Source organism: Vigna angularis, chromosome 10 (assembly GCF_016808095.1).
Source record: "Vigna angularis cultivar LongXiaoDou No.4 chromosome 10, ASM1680809v1, whole genome shotgun sequence".
NCBI lineage: Eukaryota > Viridiplantae > Streptophyta > Magnoliopsida > Fabales > Fabaceae > Vigna > Vigna angularis.
The window spans coordinates 26,169,068-26,193,360 of NC_068979.1; the positions used below are offsets into that span (position 1 = coordinate 26,169,068).

General features: G+C 28.4%; 2 protein-coding genes across 3 annotated transcripts; one reads left to right on the top strand and one right to left on the bottom strand.

Annotated features, from left to right (window-relative positions):
- Positions 1-5,205: 5,205 nt before the first annotated feature.
- Positions 5,206-9,633, bottom strand: LOC108341154 (uncharacterized). 2 transcript variants are annotated; one of them, XM_017578807.2, is made up of 9 exons: positions 9,408-9,633; positions 8,937-9,154; positions 8,372-8,486; positions 8,004-8,093; positions 7,537-7,707; positions 7,322-7,441; positions 5,897-6,007; positions 5,466-5,547; positions 5,206-5,389 (listed from the first exon to the last, which is right to left on the bottom strand). In XM_017578807.2, exons 1-9 carry the CDS (start codon positions 9,534-9,536, stop codon positions 5,331-5,333), a joined length of 1,095 nt encoding a protein of 364 aa, XP_017434296.1. In that variant the 5' UTR covers positions 9,537-9,633; the 3' UTR covers positions 5,206-5,330. The 2 variants fall into 2 exon arrangements, with proteins under 2 accessions (XP_017434296.1, XP_052725859.1); XM_052869899.1 differs by having other exon boundaries at positions 9,419-9,614.
- Positions 9,634-11,571: 1,938 nt separating this feature from the next.
- LOC108342283 (beta-glucosidase 40) lies at positions 11,572-23,862 on the top strand. Its single transcript, XM_017580034.1, has 13 exons — positions 11,572-11,694; positions 11,928-11,994; positions 12,207-12,265; positions 15,723-15,798; positions 16,093-16,164; positions 16,385-16,472; positions 16,571-16,826; positions 17,194-17,309; positions 18,534-18,742; positions 18,869-18,900; positions 21,787-21,889; positions 23,488-23,596; positions 23,694-23,862. Exons 1-13 carry the CDS (start codon positions 11,584-11,586, stop codon positions 23,860-23,862), a joined length of 1,467 nt encoding a protein of 488 aa, XP_017435523.1. The 5' UTR covers positions 11,572-11,583.
- Positions 23,863-24,293: the final 431 nt, after the last annotated feature.

Sequence of the window (24,293 nt, forward strand, 5' to 3'; positions counted from 1 at the left end):
AAATTTAAAACTATACTTAAGGTATAAGTTTAGTACTATCCCACTAAAAACTTATGAATATCTTTTAAAATATCCAGTACACTGCGAAATTAGTTTGTAATATAGATTACTTCATTCGACGTTAAATATGTATTGTTAACAAAATTATTTAATGAAGAGTGATACCAAATACTATAATAATTAAGTTTACAATTACTTTTAAAATAAAATGTTAATCCCTATATTTTTATCATTAATTAAAATAATTATTTAAGATTTGTCCATCTAAACTAATAAAATAATTTTACTTTTCTATTTTAATATAGTTTTAGGTGAATTACTTGTTACATTTTTTCTGTACCATATGACGGACGATCTCTATTGACCACAAGAAAGACATGATCGGACGGCCAGTAAAGAGACAGATTGATGGGTCGGGACGACCGACCTCATAAGCATAAATGATTAATGATTAGGGAGATTAAGGTAAATCACGACTAAACTTACTGGATCAGGATTAGGCCGGGATTAAAACATCGCTAATCTTAGGCCCACGTCAGACAACTATAAATGTAAATCAAAGGTAACGGGTAGGTAGAGGCATTTACTGTGCATTTATTATTGTCATTGTCATATTAGATAACCGGACGGTTCAACTACTGATTTTGGCATCGAAGTATCTTTAATAGGTACACACCGACCGGACTAGCGGACCAAGGACCCAATGAACAAGACCATACGACGAGAAAGAACAAATTATGAAAGTGTTTAGCAACTCATCCCGTAACCGAAACATTTTCCATTTTATTATTTCAATGTACATTTATACATCATTACGCCTTCTTTCTTATTATACATAAATTTTCGTCTTTATAGTAATTAAATTAAGGAAATAATATTAAAATAGTTATTTTGGAATATAAGAAATAAAAAATAAAAACATTATTAAAGAAATGGAGAATTAAAAAAGAACCTAAGAGAGTAATTAGGGGTATTATAGAGAAAGCATGTTGGCACTTTGGGTTGTTGATTTGAGTGCACATGGTGATCTTATTGTCAGCGGAACGGACGGCCAATGAATGAGTGACTACGTGTTCCTGTTGGCCTATTTGGGGACAATTCACTCTTTTATGCCAACCAATCACACTACTTTTCATCTCTTTCGTTTTCATCTACTAAAAAATATTAAATGATGTTATTTTGAGATTTAGATTTGAGAGGTTAGACAAAATTGAAAAGAAAATTAAGAGTAGAAGGTGAAATTATTTGATTAAGGAAAAAAATGTAAAAAAAATAAAGAAATTATAAAATCACAAAATTAATCTTATTATTATAAATTGTTTTATATAATTATTAAATCATACGTTTATTATTAATAATAAAATTTGTTAATATTTAATTTATTCATTATTATTTTAATTATATATATATTTACAAAATCAGCAAGATAAAGAAACTAAATCTATTCCTCTACTCAATCTCTTATGCTTAACAACTGGTCCAACGAAGGCTCTTTGTATGCTGATATCATAAAAATGATCATAACAAACCCAAAAAATAAACAAATACAAATAAAATAGTAAGCTATTGTTATTAAATAATACACTTAAAATCAGTTACAAACATCAATTTATAATTCAATTATCAACCACTGACACCATTCATATACATTTACTCATCTAACTTTATATTGACCATCCAAATACATGTATTGATATCGAAGCTCTAGAGGTAATGCAACAACAACTTCTTCCTCAACAATTACCACACTCCAAGGTTAATCATTTCAAGCATCTGTGGCCAAAATAATTAACCATAAGACTAAGGTTCTTCTGCTACTCTCCACCACATAATTATCCTTCTCTTGAGACTAGAAGTTATTGAGAGTGTCAGAATAACCCCTAATAATCATCTTAAGGACTTCTCATTAAAATCCCTATAACCATTATTCACATAATTTACACCTTTAATTCATTGCATTACAGATTGAAACATAACTCATACGTAATTGTCCCTTATTACCTTCAATATCATACAAACATGACAACATGAACATACACACATCATATCTCATCCAACACTTTTAAAAAATGTCTTCAAACTCATTTACATGGAACTTATATACCAAACATGGAACTTAAAGACCCTTAAGAGTAAGTGAGATGTCGAAAAGAAAAGAACCAACCAAAGAACATGGCATTGAGCGACACATCCCTACCACTAAGCGCTATTCGTCTCACAATTTTGATTCTTGAGCACCACCTGCATACAGTTGAGCGCTAAACCTCTCGTAAATTTGGCGCTCAAGCTTCATTGACTGCCACTGAGCGCCACACCAAAACACCACTAACCCTTATTTTCTAGTTTTGGTTGCTCTCTATACCTATCCAATTGGTCAACATGATACCTTATACATTAAGGATACTCTATAAACAGTTTTTAGCTTAGAATGGATACCCTATACTAACTTGCCCACTTCAAACTGACTTAAATTCACTCTATACCTTTTCTCATTCATATATTATCATCCTAAGGATACAAGTAAGTCACAAATGATCTAACAACTAACCCCAAACTCTCGAATTTAGCACAAGTCAACCTCTACCTACCCGGCCATAAGTCGGTCTATCGTATTTTACTATCGTGCTATTATTTATCTTGACATAATTTGCATCAAAGGTAAGTGGACCAGTGAGTCCATCCTGACCTATTAAGGTGAGAGCCCACAAATCCTTAATTACCTTATAAATAGTACTGTTATGGAGATACATATTTTACATTTACATTTTACAACATTAATTATTATCTGACGCACCATACTAATTTGGGCGTCAAAGTATTTTTTGCAAATACACCATCATCCATCCATGAAATGCAAATATCAGGAGTAAGGTTGAAGGAAGAATGTTTGGTACTATGGAGAGTTCAAAAAATCTATGAAACTCACCTTCTCAAGATATATATATATATATATATATATATATATATATATATATATATATAATTCTTTTTTATGTGAAATTTTTTTTTTAAAGAAAAAGATTAACTAAGAAAAGTTAAGAAAAATAAATTAGTTAGACATGAAATAATTGTTCATGGTTCATGACTTTTTTTTTTTAAATGGTGCAATTTGTTATGAAAATTACGTAAGTGGAAATTAGAAAAAAAGTTGACTGGGATGTGTCAAGCTAGTACAATTTTATTACGAAGAAATTGTGGTGTAAGGACACGGATGTTTTACCATAGAAAATGTAAGTGATGAAATAATGTAAGTTAGACACAACTTCATTTAATATCAATAATGTAATGAATTTCTATGCCAATATATCTATTATAATTACCAAACATAATCAATATATGTTATAATAAATATATAAATATTCACGGTGGAACGAAATTGTATTACACATGTAAATTATTCAGACATATTCAATAAGACATATGAATAAATTAAAAAATATAAACTATATATTGTAAGTATATTCAATATTAAGTATTAGTATATTATTAGAATACACATGTAAAATATGTATAATAAATATTAAATAATTGTATAATATTTATTATGAACAAAAAATATTTATTATAAGCATTAACGTCTGTAATTATATGCATAACGTCAAATAACCTAAACAATCGGACAAATGCATCTTCAAATAATATTTAAAGGGTAATAAATGCATCTTGAAAGGCGGAATATATTGATTAGGGAAAGCACCCATTGAAAATTGATGCTACTTTTGGTTTGAATTTTGCACGTTAAAGCTGCAAAGGAAATGAGGTAATGAATGTTTAATAATAGTATAGATTATGATTCTTATATAGCTGTCTATCTCTCCGTCCTACATGCCTACAACATTGATTGATTAGGAATGCAAAATAGAAAATTTAAGTTTATGGAATTAAACTTAAATTTTATAGATTTTATTAGTAATATTATTTAAGTTTTATTTTAGTTGAATCTCTTTAAAGCATCTCGATTTGTGGAAGAACACACGTGATTAACAAATATTTTGCTATTTTTCATACTCAAATCAGTTTGGTATTTATGAATATAATTTCAGTTTATATATTTGTAATATGCATTAGATGTGCATGCAATAATCGACGATAATATGTTTATGCAGATGATATCTTCAAGATGTTGGAATATTATATAGAAAATTCAATAATCATGAAACTAAGAATATAGCATGGCCGGCTTAAAGCCCAAGCAAGTAAAACTCTAATTTTAGACCTCTTAATAAAAAAACCTCCAAAATTATCTTTTAGTACAAATATATTTCTATTAAATTAATTATAAAATTATGTTTGAGAATACAATTTAACTAAATTATTATGAGTGACATAGTATTAAAAATAATATTTAATGAGTTAACAACTTTTTTTCACTAAATCATATTATTTTTTATCATTTTCCATGACTTCTCATGATTATACTCCTTACTTTTTTTCCTTAAACATTAATTCAATATTTCAATTCGACACATTAATCAATACTCACTAATTTATTCTTATAAGTTAGAAAACTTTAACACATTTACAAAATTAAGCAAGTATCTTGAAAAGTTTAAGGATAAATTTACAATTAAACATGCATGATTTAACATGCATGATTTATATATATAATTTAACATGCATGATGAATTCTAGAGATTTTCGCACATTAATACATAACATTAACAAATGCAAGATTTTTTTTATACAGGTAGTTTATTGCAAGCCTATGCAGACTAACGAGCCTGAAATCTTAGTCCATCCAGGTTTTTTGTGCGGGCTTGCGGCCCAACTCACGTGACCCACCCCTGCTTAAAATTTATAGTAAAAGGAAAAATACATTTATTTAAAATTGCATTTACTTTATATAGTAGTTCTTCTCTAAGGTGACATTATTGTTATCGCTTGTTTCTTTAACACGATTTCTCTCTCCACACAAGCCTAAGGACTAATTCTGATATTGATAATTAATTCACACTAATTAAAAATTAATCAATAATACTAAATCTGTATATAATTGTAATGTTTTTTTTTTTTAATTTCTCAAATAAATAATGTATAAAGACAAAACAATTGTAGTAAAATTTTAATTTGTAAAACTAAATTCCTTAATTTCCCAATCTTTGGAAAAAAAAGACAATTCATTTAAGACAGTTTTATTAAAGAATAAATAAAAAACATCACAAAACAATATCTTATAATCAAGGAGAGAAGGAGTATTACTCATCATTTCTTTGTCAAATCGATTAATAGAGCAAGATGGTAATTCAGAAATTGGCCTATGATGTCAAACAAATTGTGATTTGGTTGAAACTCAAAATCATTCACCAATTCATTGATTATTGAATATAGCTTTACACGGCAGCACAATCTCTAAAAGAGTTAATAAGAATATCTTCTTTCAGATTATGGCCTGTCATTCAGAAAAAAGAAAAATGAGTATGTTAACAACCCCAAATTTGTGCTAAAACAAGAAAAGTTCAAGTTACCTATAAAGACTATCTTATTTATGCGTTTCTCTTCCTTTTCCCACTTGCGAGATGGAACAATCTCATATAGTTCCCTCACTGCCTGCAAGATTTTCATGAACATATGGTTTTAAAATAATACAGAATAAATAAATAGAAGAACCTATCAATCGGACAATGTATCCTCTGCATTCATCTCAATCAAATAGCATATAGGATATTAAATAGATTAACTTATCAAATCTTTAGAAGCATTTATGAATGATATAAACCCATTAATCAGGTTAGGATCTGGTGTTTCAAATCCTCATGCTTGCAAGAGGTATATAGACAATAAATAATAAGGAACAAATATCAATCTGAAGAACATGAATAAAGAGACCAAAGTCTAACACATTGTATTAGCACAAGAAAACATGTGGAGAATCTAAATTGTGTTAAGTGTAATTTACCTGCAAAATATGCAGTTGATCAGAATTTTGAACACTTAACACTCCTTTGCAACGGTATACATCCATATCGTATTTCTTCTCCCAGAGAATCTCCTCAAGCCATATTCGAGTCTATCATGGTTGTAAACAATATATAAATAGAACACAAGACAGACAGAGGTTTATAAAAAACACTAACTTGAAAAACAGTGAGTTCAAGACAAAATTTTGACTGTTATGCGTCACAGGAAGCAGGAAACAATGAATGGACTTGGATTAAAGAGTGCCGCAATTTTAAGCCTTGAAGAAATAAATGATTTTGCTTCTAGTGGAGCCATAACGGAAACATAATCAACATATTTTGAACAAATAAATGCCCGACTTTCCTATCTTTTTGAGAGAACTTTTAAAAATAAGTGACTATGATAGGTTTGATATAGTTTACAAAAGAAGGTAGTTAGTACAGTTGTAATTACATAACTTAAAAGACTATTATAAATAGTCTTATTAGGAGGTGAGCAGGGAGTTTATTTGGGGCTTTTGGAGGAAAAGGGGAACTATGAGAGTTAGGGTTCTCTTGAAAGACCTTTGTTTTCTGCTATACTTTGTTGTTGTGTTCCTACCACATTGGCAGGACAGTTCTGTTCCTAATAAAACATTCAAGAATCTGTCTTGGTATTTTCTGTAATTCTGGGTGTTCTACCAGACTATTTCCTAAATTTAATAACAAACAAGCATATAATTTAAGTGCCTAACTATATAACAAACTATGATAATACTAAACTATAAGCTACAGAAAAAGGGAAAACTGTATATGTGTGAGTGGAAGCATCTAGTTCAAAAGATAACTTAATGAAAATGAGAGGAGCAAATCTTAGCCATACACAACTACACATGGATGTTTGAGATTAATGGTTAAAGTCACATGATCATCCCAAAAGATCATATTTTAAACTTAATTATTCCTGTTAAGATTTAATGGTCAATAAAGAAGGAAAGATTGTCATAATCAGTTATCAACTTTTTCCCCATACAGCTTATTCTGAAGAAATAATCACTTAACCTTGCTAGCTTTCTGAGTGAACTTTGAAACTAAACAATTATTTCCTAAATTCAAGCCTATCACAAACATGCACAGAGCAACCACTAATTCTTGAATAATCTACAATGATAATAGACTAGAAGCTGTGGGAAAAGGGAAAACTATATACATGTGTGTTTGTGGCTGCATTTAGTGAAAACCAAAAAACTATTTTTACAAAGGAGGAGCAAATCTTTGTCATACAAACTATACATGAATGATTGAGATTAATAGCTAAATCACGTGAGCATCCTAAATCTTCTTTATATTTTAAATTAGATCATTCATGATAAGATCTCATGGTCAATATTTGTGCCTCTTACAGAAACAACTTTCTCATTTGATGGGTCTTATTGGATATATACCTTATCAAGATCAATCATCTGTGTCCCAGAAATACATATGGTTCTCACGCCACTATCATGAAGTTTTTTTGTAGACAAAGAACGACTTTCTTCTAACAAAGTCTCTAAATGTGTAGCACGCTAAAAAGAAAAAAAAGAAGCAAAAGTAAGTGTAGTCACATGGAGTAGGAAGAAAAACTAAGCATGAAGAGCGAAAAAGTATGCATTATATTAACTGCAGTATCATAAGCTTGGCGGTTCAATATCCTAGACAAATCAACTTGACACCTAACCGAATGTATTATCTCTGCAAGGGAGTTAATGTTATGTATTTCCTCCTCAAGTTTCTCCAGAGCTCCAGAGCTCTCTGCAGATACCAAATCAACCTTGTTAAGAATTATAATGTCCTGAAACAAGTAGCAAAAGTGATTAGCTCTTCAATCCCCGATTCCACTAAATACTTGAGCTAGATATACTACACCAATACCAGACCTAAATCATTAATATAAATAGCGGTACAAGATCAGTATTATACATAACAACTACTTAAGAGTCTCGAATGAAATATATATTTTAGTGTTTCCGCTATATCTTTTCCATTTCATCAATCTTTGAAATTCTGGAAGGTACTATGGGAAAATGAAAAATATGTTATCAATAAGCACTAATAATCCAATATCCAGTCAATATAATCAACAATTACCGCAAATGCTATCTGAAAATATGCTTCAGGAAATGAAGATGAGTCACGGTGCTCATCAAGCTGGAAGCGCAAATTTTTAGCATCCACCACCTAGTTGAGAAGAAACTCGATCAAAAAGAGGCCATGCTTCACAAGCCATGATTTTATATACCAAGGAAATAATAACATCTATCATTATAAAAGTGGAAGAGCCACAAACACAAAAGAATGACAATTTTTCTGGAGGCGACAATAATTAAAAGAATTTAGTTCATTTGCATTGGAATGAAACAGCTATAAGCATGTCTTATTATAGAGGAAATTAGAGCATATTCATGCCAAAGAAGGGAGACAAATTATAATAAAATACATCCAAAAAAGAAACTTACGGTGACTATAGAATCAAGCTTCACTTCTGATTCCAACTGTTCATCCAACCATAGAACAGATGCCAAAGGTGCTGGATTTGCCAATCCGGTGGTCTCCAGCAATATATGGTCAAGCCTAAAGACACAATACAGAAAACTACTTAATCGAGAGAAAATATGCAGCAGAGTTGACCCACTTTACCGAACACCAGATCAAATCATGATAAAATGAAAATAAGGTAAAGTGAATGGCAACATTAGGGGCTTGTTTGAAGTAAATTTTTCCATAAGCACTCTAGAAGAGAAAAATAAGCAAGAAAATGAAACAAACTTATTTATAAGCTCAAATTAACTAATGCAAAAGTTAATTTGGAGAAGCTAATAAGAAATATCTTCAACAAATTAATTCAAACATAAACTAGTTTTAACTTATGGAGGAGGTGATTTCATTTTGCTTTCTTCCTTTTCTCTTTTAAAAGTGTTCAAGGAAAAGTTTCTCCAAAATAGAGCCTAAGTGATTCAACTGCCGCTTCAATTTTCCATGCCTCAAATGGACCACAAATATACAATTATTTCCTCGCTTTACCTTTCCTTTCTCTGAACAAGCTGCTCAAGTGCTTGAACCAAACTATGCTTGACTGTGCAACATATACACCCATTGGCAAGCTCAACCCATTCTTCAACAAGTGCACCCTTATCCCCTTCATTGATCATGGCTCTTTCCACGCCAATTTCCTCACCGAACTCATTCAAAATGACAGCAATCCTCTTCCCATGTTGCGAATTCAAAATATGATTCACTAGCTGAAACCCAATGATTCAGTCACAACATCACAATTCCACACCACAAAACACGAAAAACATCGTCACCATTCCAAAAGAACTAGTGCCAAAAAGCAACAAGAGCAACGCAACCAAAGTGAAAAAGCACATAACTTTAAACTGCCCTATTGCCCGAGAATTGCAAAATGGAGGATTTATAGTGAATCATGAGCAGAGAAAATGATGGGGTGTTTGGAATGATGATAGAAGAAATGAAAGGGTTTAAAAAACTTACAGTAGACTTGCCTGCACCAAGATAGCCCGTGATGAGAGTAACCCCAACAGAAGATTTCTGAGAATCGAATTCTTCATTTCCTTGAATCTGAACAGCAAGAGGTGGCTCTTCGTCTTCCTCGTGCTCCATTTTCTTCAACTGGTTTATTCTATGTTCCGTTAAAGGCTTTTCTTCTCTTTTCTCTTTGTTCTAATTCTTCGTGTTGTACACAGCGTTTATAAACGAAATTCCGAATTTATATTCCTCTTCAACAATCATATAGTTGAAAACAAATCATTCAAATCAAATAAAAAATAACAATTAATTGAATTGGTTTAATATATTTCTTATCCTAAAAAAATAGCGTCTTCATTGATTTTAATTTTAATTTATTAAAAATGATCTAATTTTAATTATTCATTAAGAACTTATGACATGTGTAATATTGAGAATAATAAATAAATAAATCATTTTATATTTAGTTAGTTAATTTTTAGTGAAATTATATCTTGGAATAACGCAATACTATTATTTGATATTTATATGGAAATAAGTGAATTTAGTTATTCATTTTAGGTGTATTTATATTTAGTTAAAAAAATTAAATTGTGTTACTAAAGTTAAAAATAATAATTTCTTATAAACATTCGGAACTGTTCAAATGGCTTAAATAAAATGCAATGGGAATTTGTGATATTATATGAAATATCAGAGTTGCCTCTCGTGTCTATTTAAGGTGGCAAGTCAATTAATTATTCTTCTTTGGTAATGTTTAAAATTTTTTAAATTTATCTTAAATTCTCCTTCTAAACTTTGCAGTATTTTATATTTTTAAATTTATCTTAAATTCTTCTGAATTTTAATCTTTGCAATAATATATATTTTTGTTGTCCAATATATTATATTTTTGGGTGTACAATAGTTTATATTTTATGTAATTAATAAACTCTTACCGAATAAAAAACTTATTATATCTTAAAATATCAGTTAAGTTTTTTTATTGCATGTCAATTAATAATCAGGAAATACAAAAATTAATTAAAACCATAACATAATAAATTATGTTGAGTTTATAATTATTATCTCAAATTAGACCATACATAAATTTTAATTAGTTTTGCATATAATCGATCATGAATCATAGATAATTTATTATAAGATTTAAAAAAAAACTCACTTTCTCTAATAATCTATTATTCTTATATTTGATTATGTTGATTCAAAATAATTTATGAGTTAAACGAAAATATATTAATTGATTATATTTAAATATAATTGATTATATAACATTGAAAACTCTCTAAAATAGAGATAAAAACCATCGGCTTTAATACTACTGTTGAGTCTATTGAGAAGGAGGTTTCATGTGGATTACATAAATACCAATAACATTTGAGTCAACTATACAAAAGATTGACATCTCTCTTTACTCAAAACCTTAAAACAATGGGTTAATGGGTTTTTCACCTTTATATACTGCTATACTTTCTCGTTTCTATCCCATGTGAGACTTTGACTCACACTTGAATTCCCAACAAGATTAAGATAATCAGTGATTAGAGGTATTAGGCTAAGATTGGGCCTCAATTAAGATTTCACTAATCTCAAACTCATATCGAAAACTATAAATACACGTCAAAAGTAAAAAGTAAGCGTTCGCATTTACTGCATATTTATTAGTATTACATTAAAATACCATACGGACAGTCAACAACATCATAAAATCTTTCACAGGTATATTCCGTTGGAGCAAAGAAAGATACTAGAAGGATAATTATTGGATAATATTTCAGAAAAAAATTGTGTAGGTGTTAGTAACTGTGCACCTCGCATCTGAAACAATTATGCTTCTTTTCTTATTCACTGTTTCGATACAAATAACAAGCTAAAGTGAAAGTAACAACAGAATGGAATGATCAAATTAGAGCTGATAATCTCTAAGCCACATTCACATTGTAGTTATAAACTAATAAAATATTTTAGTACCAAGATGTTCATTTATTCTTTAAGCAATATGATTTATTTATTATTAGTGTTTCATATTCATCTCCGCCAACAACCCTTCGTAGAAACCACCGATTGATGCGTAGGTTTATATGTGAAAAATGTCTTCCTACTGCTTATTAAATTCACTTACTTTTCTTAATTGTTCCATTGAGCAAAATCCATGGCGTTCAGAAGAAGCAATGTGGTTGCAATGGCAGTGATTGTCAGTGTAATTTTTCAGATTCAAAAATGCATCTCAGAGATCAATAGGCAAAGCTTTCCACAAGGTTTTGTTTTTGGCACTGCTGCTTCAGCTTTTCAGGTTTTCTTTCCACTCTTCATCAACACTCACATTATCTATCACCATTCATCAATATTTACAAAAAATAAAATAATCTCTTTCACTTTCAAATCATTTCTTAAAACTAAAACACTTATCATTATGAGTTTCTTGTTTTACAATTAAAAAAAATGCAAAATTCTATAATTACTTTAATATAGTTTTTATTTTTACATATTTACATATACGTTGAATTAATGTTGATATTTTTATAGTACGAAGGGGCAGTAAAAGAAGATGGAAGAGGGCCATCTGTGTGGGATACTTTTTCTCATTCACCTGGTAAGTTATTAAAATTACTATAAATATTAAAAAAAATGAAAATTTTTCTTATGTGTGCTTAAATTAATCATTTGAATACAAATTTGTCAAGAAAGCAATTTTTTATCTTTTGAATAATATCATTATTTATTTTATTGAAGAATATAACAATATTGTAAATTAAACTTATTATGATTATGTTGTTACTGCGATTTCTCTTGCATTTGTAACAGGAAAAATAGTGGATAATACCAATGCTGATGTTGCAGTGGATCAATACCATCGTTACGAAGTAAGATGAGTTTACTTGGTGGCACCATGCAATTTTATGACATTTTTTAAAATTTATAGTTTTAGTTTTATTATAATTAGACTCAAGTTTAAGGAAATAGGGTTATATAATGTACATACGCCAATATATTAGGAAATATATTCAATAATATCTTATAATATAACAATTTATAATTAAATTATGTTCATGAAATATTTCCAATAAATTTATAGTTAATATTTTATGATATAATAATTTATCATATTTTATTATAAATTTATATTTGATTATCTTCAACTATTATATTTATTTATTTATATTATTGAAAGTCTATAAATAATTTTGCCACACGATCGAAACGTAATATAATTATTTTACTCTCATATATTCAATTATCATCTATTATTAATTGGAGTGTTAAAAATTATTTATAAATAGATCTTTCTCTCGTAGCGATTTAAAGATCGATTACACATCAACAATTAGGTTAGCTCTCCCTAGCTCAGAAGTCAACAATAAGGTGTAAGTGGACCATAGATGGATTAACAAGTTTTATCATTCTCCATTAACTATAGTTTGTAGATGTTGGGTGCATTCGAGCTTAGAAGAATATGCCTCGTTAAAACACTGTTTGACAAAAAAACAATTTAGAAAAAATAAAACTTGAACTAAGGAAAAAGAGTACACATCCCTTTATGATGATTAATTACCAAATGCATAAATTCTAGATGTGTGGCCGTTTGAAGTAGTCCTTAGATCTTTTTTCCATTTGGACTTATGTGGTTAAACACTTTTAAGTAGTTCTTAGATGAATTTCCATCCAAGCTTATACGTTACTTTTAAATCTTAAGTTATACTCGAACTTATCAAGGTAATCACATTTTTGAACATTTACATTTTTGGAAGCTCAATTTATACTCATATTTTCTTGAGACGATCACATTTTTGGACGCTTAAAAGTATTCTCGAATTTTCTCAAGATAGTCACATTTTTTGACACTCATGCTTAGATTTACCGAGTAATCACAAATTTGGATGCTCATGCTCGGATTTACCGAGTAGTCACATGTTTGGACGCTCATGCTTAGATTTACCGAGTAGTCACATATCTAGACGCTCGTGCTCAGATTTACAAAGTAGTCACATATTTGGACATTCATGCTCAAATTATTGAGCAGTCACATATTCAATCGCTAGTGTTCAGGTTTATCGAGTAGTCACATATTTAGACGTTTATGTTCAGATTTACCAAGTAGTCACACATTCGGACACTCATGCTTGGGTTTACTGAGTAGTCTCATACTCGAATGCTCATGTTGTTGAGCTATACCAACTACTCTTGCTTTGTAGGTATTTATTATGTCAAGGCCTCATCCCGTACTTCTTGTATAAGATTCACCTTTACTTTCAAGGTATTTCTTTCGCATCCGTACTTTTCATATAAGATTCGTCTTTGCTTTTGAGGTATTTCTTATACCACGAGCCTCATTTCATACTTCTCATATAAGATTCACCTTTTCCTTTGAGGTATTTCTTATGCCACTAACAACATCTTGTACTTCATGTGTAAGATTCACCTTTGTTGTCAAGGTATTTCTTATGCCACGGGTCTCATCGTGTACTTCTCGTATAAGGTTCACCTTTACTGAATATCTTGCTTTTGAGTATTTTCTTTCACAAAGCTCAACCAACATATAATTGACTTGTGTCAAACTCAAACATTTTTCATTATTCTTTGATGAAACATCTTGCATTAAGTAATTATTAGTAAGAATCATCAATTTTGGGTTTACAATTTACAATTTTCGATCGTTTATCTAACCACTGTCACGTTTTAAGATTCTTTTTATCGCTTATTTGGGAAATAATTTGCTTATATGTCCAGCATTGTCATATTTCCTTAGTTAAACTATGAGTACTAGCTTTTGGTAGTCGGGTTGCGTCATTTTAATTTCTAATTGATTATATGGATTGATCTCTTTTAAGTTCTCCTTGTATGATGTTGTTATCTCTACTCAAAGGTATTACTCGTTGTCTTTGATTGATGTCAAGAGTTGCAAAACCCTTAATAAAATGGTATTATAGAATATAGAGCTATCTTCAAGCTTATATCTTCTCACTTCTCCAAAGATTAAGCTCGTTCCTTTACTCGCATGTTGTACCATCATACAAATTTTTGCTTTGCTACCTCTTATCATATTTCATGTATGAATTTTAGATCAAGTTGGTGATCATCCTTGTTGTGTTCCTTATCAAAGTGTTGTCTTATCAAGCTTTAGTAGCGAATAATTCCCTTTTCCTATAAGCAAAATTTTGGTAAAGCTTTGGGTTTTTAATGAAAGATGGTGTAAGTTGATACTTAGACTATCCAAATTGCTGTGTGTAGAAATTTTCTAGAGGAAAATATTGTTGAAATTTTACTAAGTAGACTCTCAGGAAAGAGAGTTTGAGTCATAGAAGGATAAACTTAATAACTTTGTCTTTTCTAGCCAGATTTTTCCTGAGAGCCTTTTCACAAATTTTCTAACAAAAATTCTCAAAAAGATTTCACATTCTTAGACATGACATTATCAATCTATCAGAGAATATTACTCGTACTTCACTCCCTTTCACTTGAGTTTCTTCTCATACCTTATGTATAAGGTCGACTAATTCATAAGTTATCATTATTTTAGGCTTCATCAATGTTTTTTCAATAGTTCTACGAATTTCATAACATCATATGAGAACAGGGTATCTTTAGTTGATGATTGAAAGGTACAATGACGAGTTTGTATTCTTGTATTATGACAAATGAGAAAGTTGAATATGAAACAATCTATTTCCTTTGATGTAGAGAATGATTTTGACCGATTCAATTACTTCCAGTTTGTAAGAATAAGCAGGACTTTTCTTCTTGTTTTTGTTGTTTTGGTACAATCCAATTATGCAGACTTTTCTCATAAGTGTCCTCTTTGACCACTTTGGAAAATGTTTGTTGTCTTTTTCATAGTTGCAAAAAGTTAATTGAGTAATGGTACCATGACACACTTTTATATTTATTTGACACAGACTATAAAGGTAAAATGGTCATAAAAGAGTAAACTTTTGTATTGTTTCAAGAAAAAAGAGAATAAAAAGTAAGTAAGGATAGTGTCAAATGAATGTAAAATATTTAGGTGTGTCAAAAAATCTTTACTCAAGCTAATTTTGGTGGGTGCTGCCACTCTCATGCATGTATAAAAAAGTGATGTTATTGCAAACATTCAAATATAGAAAGAAATTATAAAGTGAAATTCAAACATTCAAATTCATAAGGAAATTCTAAGGTTTAATTTCGAGTTATTCTTATCCTACAATTTAGTTTCTCTATTTTATAATGCAAAGTCTCATGCCTTCCTAGTAGTTTTAAAATAAATTTTACGTGTATGAACTAATTAATATATTTTAACCATTTGTTTCATTTTCACTAGTACATCTTGATTTTTTTTTCAACTAGGAAGATGTGCAACTTATGAAAGACATGGGAATGGATGCATACAGGTTTTCGATTTCTTGGTCTCGAATTTTCCCATGTAAGCATTTTACTATTCAAATATTTCGATAAAGGTATTTTTTTTAGTTGAAATGTTAAATATTCCAAGGTAGAAGCTATAAGGAAAATATATTCTTTACATAAAAAACAAAAAGAGGAACTATAACATGAAAAAAAAAATTAATTCCTTATCCTTTTTCAAATCTTTAAATAAATTATTATACATAATTATTTGTTGAGTTGTTTGAATATTTAGTATTCACCTTGAAAATTATGTCTATTCTAGAAATTGAATTTTAACCTAAGTGTAAAATGTAAAAACTTAATGTGACAGATGGATCTGGAGAAATTAATCAGGCAGGAATAGATCACTACAATAAACTCATCAATGCCTTACTAGCCAAAGGTAAAATTTATATTACTATTATTATTATTACCATAATAAATCATGTTTTAAAAAAATTAAACAAATTTATTTACACATACAGGCTTCATCTAGTTATCTCCATTCATAAAAGAAATTACACTCACATCTCTTGAAAATTAACATAAGTAGCATGCATTTATTTGTATACATATACCATTATAAGAGTCTAATTATGATGAACCCTAATATATATTTGTAGGAATTGAACCATATGTGACCCTCTACCATTGGGACCTACCCCAAGCCTTGGAAGACAAGTATAGGGGTTGGCTTAGCCCTTTCATCATGTATATATGAAATTTAATTCATATTAATTATAACTTGAAAATATTATTATAGTGATAATAGAATTAATTTATATGAATGTTTTTCATTCATTGAACAGAAAAGACTTTGCAAGATATGGTGAATTATGCTTTGAAAAATTTGGAGACAGAGTGAAAAACTGGATCACTTTCAATGAGCCTCATACATTTGCAATGATGGGATATGATCTTGGAATTGAAGCTCCTGGAAGATGTTCTATTCTTCTTCATCAATTGTGCAGACATGGAAACTCTTCTACTGAACCTTATATTGTCGCTCATAATGTTCTTAATTCTCATGCAATAGTAGTGGACATCTATAGGAAAAAGTACCAGGTAAAAGTAAAAAGTAAAAAAAATATATAAATAAATACTTTAATTATTAAATATGTTAAGAGATAAACTTTAAATCTAATTTAATCTTATAAATTTATATTTATTTATATACTTTAAATTGATTTTATTTTTAATTGATTTCTAAAAAAATGTATGAATTTAAATTTTGTATTAAATAAAATGATAAATAATTTATAAATTTATCATATTGAAGTTTTTAGTTAAAAATATTATTAATTTTTATATATTCAATTTATATTTTATTTGTTGTTGAATCTATCTGATTATAATTTTTATATTTATTTTTTCTTAATCTTTAACAATATTCATAATAATTGATTGACTAAGTAAAATTATTCTTGTACAGAAAATACAAGGGGGCTCTATTGGAATATCTCTGGATGTGATTTGGGTTGAGCCAGCAACAAACTCAAAGGAAGATATTGAAGCAGCTCAACGAGCCTTAGATTTTCAACTTGGCTGGTAATAATTATTATGTACAATCTTTCAATCAAAACTTTCATATTGTGAAGGACATAGACCACCTAATTAAATATCTTCACACCCAAAGAAAATTTCTAAGCAAATTTGTCGAATTCATATTGTGAAGGACATAGTAATAAATGAAAAATTTTGTACAAAATTTAAGAAGACACCTAACAAATTTAAGATTTTTTTTTTCAAATATGGTATTGATCCTTATTAAACCTAGTGATAGTGAAAATGAGTTGTAACCTACGAGCCAATCCAGTTTATCACGGGTTTGAATCAGATTGAGTTTGAAAAAAATGTAATTCTTTTTATGCGAGTTAGTTTTCAACCCGACGCATTTAGAACCTGGTTTACTCGGTTGAACACATGGTAAGCCGGGTTAGCTCACCAATCCACCTAATTTAATTTAATTATTTATTATTTTGTGTTTCAATATTATTAGCTAGCATTTTTTTTATTATATTGTAAATGTGATAAAAAAAAGATGTTTCAAGAGAAAAAAATATTATAGATTAATATTGTAGATTTATCTATTAAGACTATAATATTATAGATGAACAAGTGATATAAAAATTATCAATATTAAAAACTTATTTGTTCGTCTTTTGTGCTTGTTTTTGAATTATGTTTGGATTGTATGATATTTTTTTATTTATTTTGAATTGTCTTTGAAGTTTAACATCATTTTAGAATCAAATTTATTTATATTTGAATTAAAAAATTATAATTTTTATTTAAAAAAAAAACTTATACTTAAGTGAGCCAGTGAGTCGATCCGTTTAACCCACCAACCCGTAATGGGTCAAGCCGAGTTCGAATATTTTCAGCATGTTAATAAATGAGTTAGATTGAGTCGGCTCACTATTGACCAATCCGTAATTGACCAAACAGAATCGAATCGAATTATCCATTTTGATAGCTCTAATTAAACCTTAAAAAATACACTAATTTCAATATTTTAAAACATTAAATTTTGTAATAGATTAAAATTAGTATATTTTAAAAATATATAATATAAAAGAAAAACTATCAGAAGATCAGGATTTCAAATTTACATTGTTATATACCATCCACTAATTTGGCTTTCTTTTTTATAATTAAAAAAAATATTTTTTAAACTATGACATTATCTTCGAAAATAAATTTAAAAATGTGGTTTGAGAGTAAAAAATATGTTTGAATTTAACAAGTATAGTGATTGAATTTTTTTGACAGGTTTCTAGAGCCATTAGTTTTTGGAGATTATCCAAACATAATGAGAAGTAGAGTCGGTAATAGGCTACCAACATTTTCTAAATCTCAAGCATCTCTTCTTAAAGGATCATTAGATTTTGTCGGCATTAATCATTACACCACACTTTATGTCTACAACGTCGCCGTTCCGCTTCATGATTACATTGAAGATTCTGCTGTCCTTACTTTTCGTAAGTTCAAACTAAATATAAATTCATTATCTTTTTTTTCTATTTTTTTTTGAGTTATTTGGATGCATTTTTTATTAATGTAGACCTAATTGAATTTTGCTATGCTTTTTCTTTTATTCATTTCAGCATTTAATGGCACCAATGTCATTGGAGAAAGGGTAAGCTCCATAAATGAGAATATGTTTCTTTTAGGTGTTGATGTGACATTTTGTATTAAAAATGGAAATAAAATTATAAGAAGAAAGATTAAATAGAAATTATTATTCATTAATCATATTTGTTTCACAAAAAGGAAATTGGTTGAATGATTATTTGTTTGAAGTCCTTAACATTTATAATAAATATCACAATTCAATCCTAATTGCTAAAAGGATAAGTTTTGGCATAAAAATGTTTTGAGAGATGAATAAGAAATTGATATGCTTAACTTCCAAAAATGTCACTTTACTTCCAAAAACACTAATACTAGAGCTACTTCTAATCTTTGATATATATTTAAGAATTTTCACTTCGTAAATAGTTTGAGTAACAAATAAATGTTTCTACTATCTCATTCTTTCATTATTCTCATTAACCTATCCATTACTATGAATGGAAAAATAAAAATTTATAATAATAATATAAATTATATTTATCTATTTTTTCTTATGGACCAGAGGTTGAATTTGAGAGACTTGAAAGAAAAGAAAGGAATAAAAATAGTAGAAAGAAGAGTTATTTGAATTAAGAGAAGAGAGTAGAGAGTAAGAGAAAAGTCTTTTAGTGATGTGATAAAATAATTTTTTTGAAATAAGTTTAAAAAAATGTAAAATTAGTTTCTAAAACATTTTGATATATGTTTAAAAATATAATTTTAAAATAAAATTTTAAACATATTTTAATTTTAATTAATTACTATAATATAAAATATGTATTAACAGAAATATTATATTTATTTTATTATAATAATAACATATATTTATAAATATTTAATTATTATATATTATATATTAATTTAAAAGTATATAATAAAATATTAATACATTGATTATCCCCCATTCGATAATCGATTATATTTGTTTTTACGAATTTGGATTCTCAGTTTTCTTTGCTCATGCAGGGAAATTTTTCTAAAAAATTTGTCCTAATTTTGGTAAATTTTAACTTGCTTTTCATTTTTTTCTGTAATTAACTTTTTTCGTCCTTAAAAAACAAATAAAACTTCAATTAGATTGACATCCTAAAATTTATTTATTATTTTTCATCACATAAAACGTGTTATTAACAAAACAAGAAAAAAATGTAAGAACCAGATAAAACATATATTAAAAAATACAAAGCAAACCCTCTCTTAAGATATTAGGTAATCTAAAATATAAGGAAATGATAACTATTATAAAAAAGACAAAACTAATAATAACATTATCTTTTAGGTTACTTCCTCCACAAGGGCACGTTCCTCCTTCTACATCTTCATTTCCATTTTGTCTTGCAGTTAAAAGCTTTTTAAAGTTGATGTAAATCAAGATTCAACTCTCTCACTTTTTTAAAATCCTAATTTTGTAGCTTTCGTTCTCTCACTTTTCTCTTTTAACGATTTATTTTATTTTTTAACAAATCTTTTATACATAAAAAATATTACAAAAATTATTAAATTATGTAAAATCTATACAAATAAACATTTACGGTGTTTAAAAATTAAAATCTACAAAAAAATTAATAAATTAAAATAAAAAAAGAAATTAAAAGAGTTGAAACGCGAAGGCTGTACGGATCGTGAAGGCTTGAACAGATGTGTGAAATCCGTTCAGCCTTCAATGGATCTGTGGATGAATCTCAAGATCTGTTGAAGGCTGAACAAATTTTTCACATTCGTTCAAGCCTTCACGTTTCTCTTCTTCCTCTTACACAACACACCGCATACATAAGCACATATATAAAAAGAACAAAAAAAAGAAGCTTTAACCACAAAAATGTGCAAGAGAAGAATAAACGAAGAGAAAGAGGAAGGGGGTGGAGGTTCTATGTGTGCGAAGAAAAGAGGAAAAGAAAAAGTGAGGGAGTGAGAGCTTTATGTGTGAAGAAGAGAGGAAGAGAGAAAGTGAGGGGTAGGACCGCATAATTATGGTTTAAAAAAAGGTAAATAAAATTAAATAGTAAAAGTTAAAAAATTTTGACCTAAAATATTTTTGAAATAAAAAAAATTTGAGGAGGTGTAGAAAGCAGTTGGGATGGTAGAGGGGGTAACTCTCTTCTCTTTTCCACTATATTATAGTTCCAAAAATCACCATAGATTATTGAATAGGGTTTTGGTTTGTAGTTTAGAAACGAAGAAGACTTATCTGTTGATATTTACACCCCCTTTTTAGCCAAGCTTACAACCCACTTTATTTTGTTTTTTTTAAATACTCATATATCTATATCAACTCATTTTCAAGTCCAAAGTACTACTAGATACCATTCCTACTATTGACACCACTCATATACCATGTTCCCCTAGGTTGGAACAAACATACTCACATCTCATATGCATATTTAAAATATAAATTTAATTAAGTTCGAAAAATTTAAATTTACCTTTTGTCACACTTCTAAAATTATTTACACCCACTTGATATTATTGTCTAAAACAAAATACCCTAAATTTAGCCTTTTAAACTTTGATGTTAATTTATTCAACATCTTAAAAAGGTGAATGTCAAGTCTACAAGATATACAACTATATAACATCTCTAATGTGATTTTTGTTTTAAATAAATAAATATTTTAATATAAATCCTACCATGATTTAGTTTTTAAGAGAATTGTTTATACAAGAAACTCGATTCAATTTTATGGAATCTGTATTTACAGAACTCACAATAAAATATTATTTTTATGGGTAATAAACTTATGTAAAAATCTTTATTATATTATATTTTGTGCACATTCAGTTAAGCTTCTTAAGCTTTTTGTTTGAATTGATCTAAATAAATTGTTTTTTATAATCAAAGGTATAGTATTTAAGTATCTAAAGTTTAATATTTATGAATAATGATAATGATATTCAAAATTATGACTTGCAGGCGAATTCTTTATGGTTGTATATAGTACCACACGGGATGAGAAGTACAGTGAATTACATAAAACAGAAATACGGAAATCCTCTCATCATTGTCACAGAAAATGGTAATCTTAAAACTATAAGCAAATGCGATTTCTCAACGATGATATAAAATTGCAGTTCATCGTGTAGGCATTTTACATAGAATGTGTTTGTGTTTGCATTTTGTGTTTTAGTATATGGTTTCATTACATGCCATCTATCACTTACCAAACGATTTTAGAATTATCAGTATAGAAAAATTAATTATTTTCTTTTTCTTTTTTTATATAAGTTATTTTTTATCCATGTGTACACTCTCAAACTGTGCCATAAAGAAAATTTCATCTACATAAATTTTTATTTGCCTAAAAATTACTCTATTCTTATGACTCCAAATGTTTCATAAGACAAAAATCCACAATTCCTTCTATAGATTATTTTCCTTGTTGTTAAAAGACAATATGAAAATGTTTTGAAAATGAACATTCAATTGATTACGTAAAATGATTCCATATTATATCAATTTAAGTTATTAATGACATAGAAAGGTTCTTGTAACATGTTAGTTTAAATTACAATATCAATTAAAAAATAAATTTTCCTCAATTATCATTTTATCAAACATAGTTCAATAAATAATAGCTTACGTACATCATCCATAGTTGTAGAATTGCAATGTTCAATATCATGTTATGGTAGATGATTTCACAAATATCTTTCATGTTTTTTACAATGGTGCATTGCTATTGTCGATGTCAAAGATTATTCCATCTCAAAGTATATCATAAGATGTATGAAACAAGTCATGTGAAACCTTAACCAACTCTTGTATTAGATTAACATTTTAATGAGACTAACCCCGAAAGATAATATCAAAAATAATTGTTTCCTTTCATCTCCTCCTAGGATCCTACATCATAATGACAACACTCATCATGAAATAATCTAAATAAGGCAAATACAGGTACATAAAGAGAAATTTACAATATATACCATTATTTAAAAAAAAAAACTTAATTAATTGTGTAGGTTATTCAATGCTCGTTTAAAGTATTGTTTCCTCTAGTAGAGGGATTAAAGTAGTAACCTCTCTAATTTATTTAACCACTACTCTAGTAAAACCATCTTGTATGTTCACAATGTCTATGATTGACTTCCTTACTATGCTATTGCAATAATCAGTAAAGAAGGAGGAACTTCTCTTAAATATTACTAATAAATGAACTCTTACGAATAATTGGAGCAAAATATTTGTCAATAACTTGTTCAAAATTGAAGAATTGCTAATAATGAGTGAATTAAAGAGATATAAAATATGATGCTCTTAAGCAAAAAAGAGGAAGACTTATTGTTCGACACAACCCATTTAGTGTGAATTATTGAGTAATTAACTTCGCACCAAACTTTGGCTAAGTTAAAGTGGGTTCCATCAATTTAAACATGTGGTTGATTAAAATAATTCACTTAATAATCACTATTAGGTTTGTTCATTAATTTGTGGATTGAATTGACATTGTTATATAATTAATTTTTGTAAAATTAAACATACATGGTAGTACAAGTTTTATATCGTTTTCATATTCCATAGTTTAGAGAGAGAAAAATCATCACTTATCATATCTTTTTAATTTATCCATCACTTTTATCATAGAGCTAATTCACACTCTCTCACTTGTTATAGGGATGGATGATCCAAATAACCCATCTATCTCAATCAAAGATGCTTTGAAGGATGAGAAAAGGATTAAGTACCACAATGACTATTTAGTTAACCTATTAGCTTCAATTGAGTACGTAATGTATTTTATAATTATCTAAGTGCATTTATATGATTTAGTTCCCACATAGTTTATTAAGCTAATAAAACTATCTTGTTATTGTTCACAGAGAAGATGGATGCAATGTAAAAGGCTACTTTGTATGGTCCCTACTCGATAATTGGGAGTGGCAATCTGGATTCACTTCTAGATTTGGTCTATATTTCATTGATTACAAAGACAATTTGAAGAGATACCCAAAACAATCTGTTGAGTGGTTCAAGAAGTTCTTGAATTAATATATATATATATATATATATATATATATATATATATATATATATATATATATATGATTTACATGTTTGGGAAATTGAAAATGAGACAGTTGACTCCTAAAATTTGTATAACTTCTTTATAATAGTTGTGTGTAACTTGGTCATTATGCTTTAAATTGAAATATGAAGCATTAAAAAGCTTAATCTGTACTAAGATTTTATCAATAAGCTTTCAACCTGCCAATCTTTAAGATTTGAAGTATAATTTGCTAAGTAATCCAAAGAATCTTATCACATCCACCATCCACTTAGAAAAGAGTGTTTTGTGATTAATAGATATAAAACTTTCATTGCAATAATACAAAAAATTCAAAGAGTTTATTTTCACACATACACACACCTCCACTCACCCACCCACCCAATACAAACATAGACACAAACATATAGACACG

What these genes read in the sequence shown, in the direction of transcription:
- LOC108341154 (XM_017578807.2), bottom strand. Translation starts at nt 9,536, where the DNA reads ATGGAGCACGAGGAAGACGAAGAGCCACCTCTTGCTGTTCAGATTCAA. An exon ending in TTGGTGCAGGCAAGTCTACT is followed by an intron (nt 9,155 to 9,407) that starts GTAAGTTTTTTA and finishes ATTGGGTTTCAG; the next exon opens with CTAGTGAATCATATTTTGAA. An exon ending in ATCAACTGCATATTTTGCAG is followed by an intron (nt 5,548 to 5,896) that starts GTAAATTACACT and finishes AAAATCTTGCAG; the next exon opens with GCAGTGAGGGAACTATATGA.
- LOC108342283 (XM_017580034.1), top strand. Translation starts at nt 11,584, where the DNA reads ATGGCAGTGATTGTCAGTGTAATTTTTCAGATTCAAAAATGCATCTCA. An exon ending in TACTTTTTCTCATTCACCTG is followed by an intron (nt 11,995 to 12,206) that starts GTAAGTTATTAA and finishes CATTTGTAACAG; the next exon opens with GAAAAATAGTGGATAATACC. An exon ending in AACCTATTAGCTTCAATTGA is followed by an intron (nt 23,597 to 23,693) that starts GTACGTAATGTA and finishes TATTGTTCACAG; the next exon opens with AGAAGATGGATGCAATGTAA.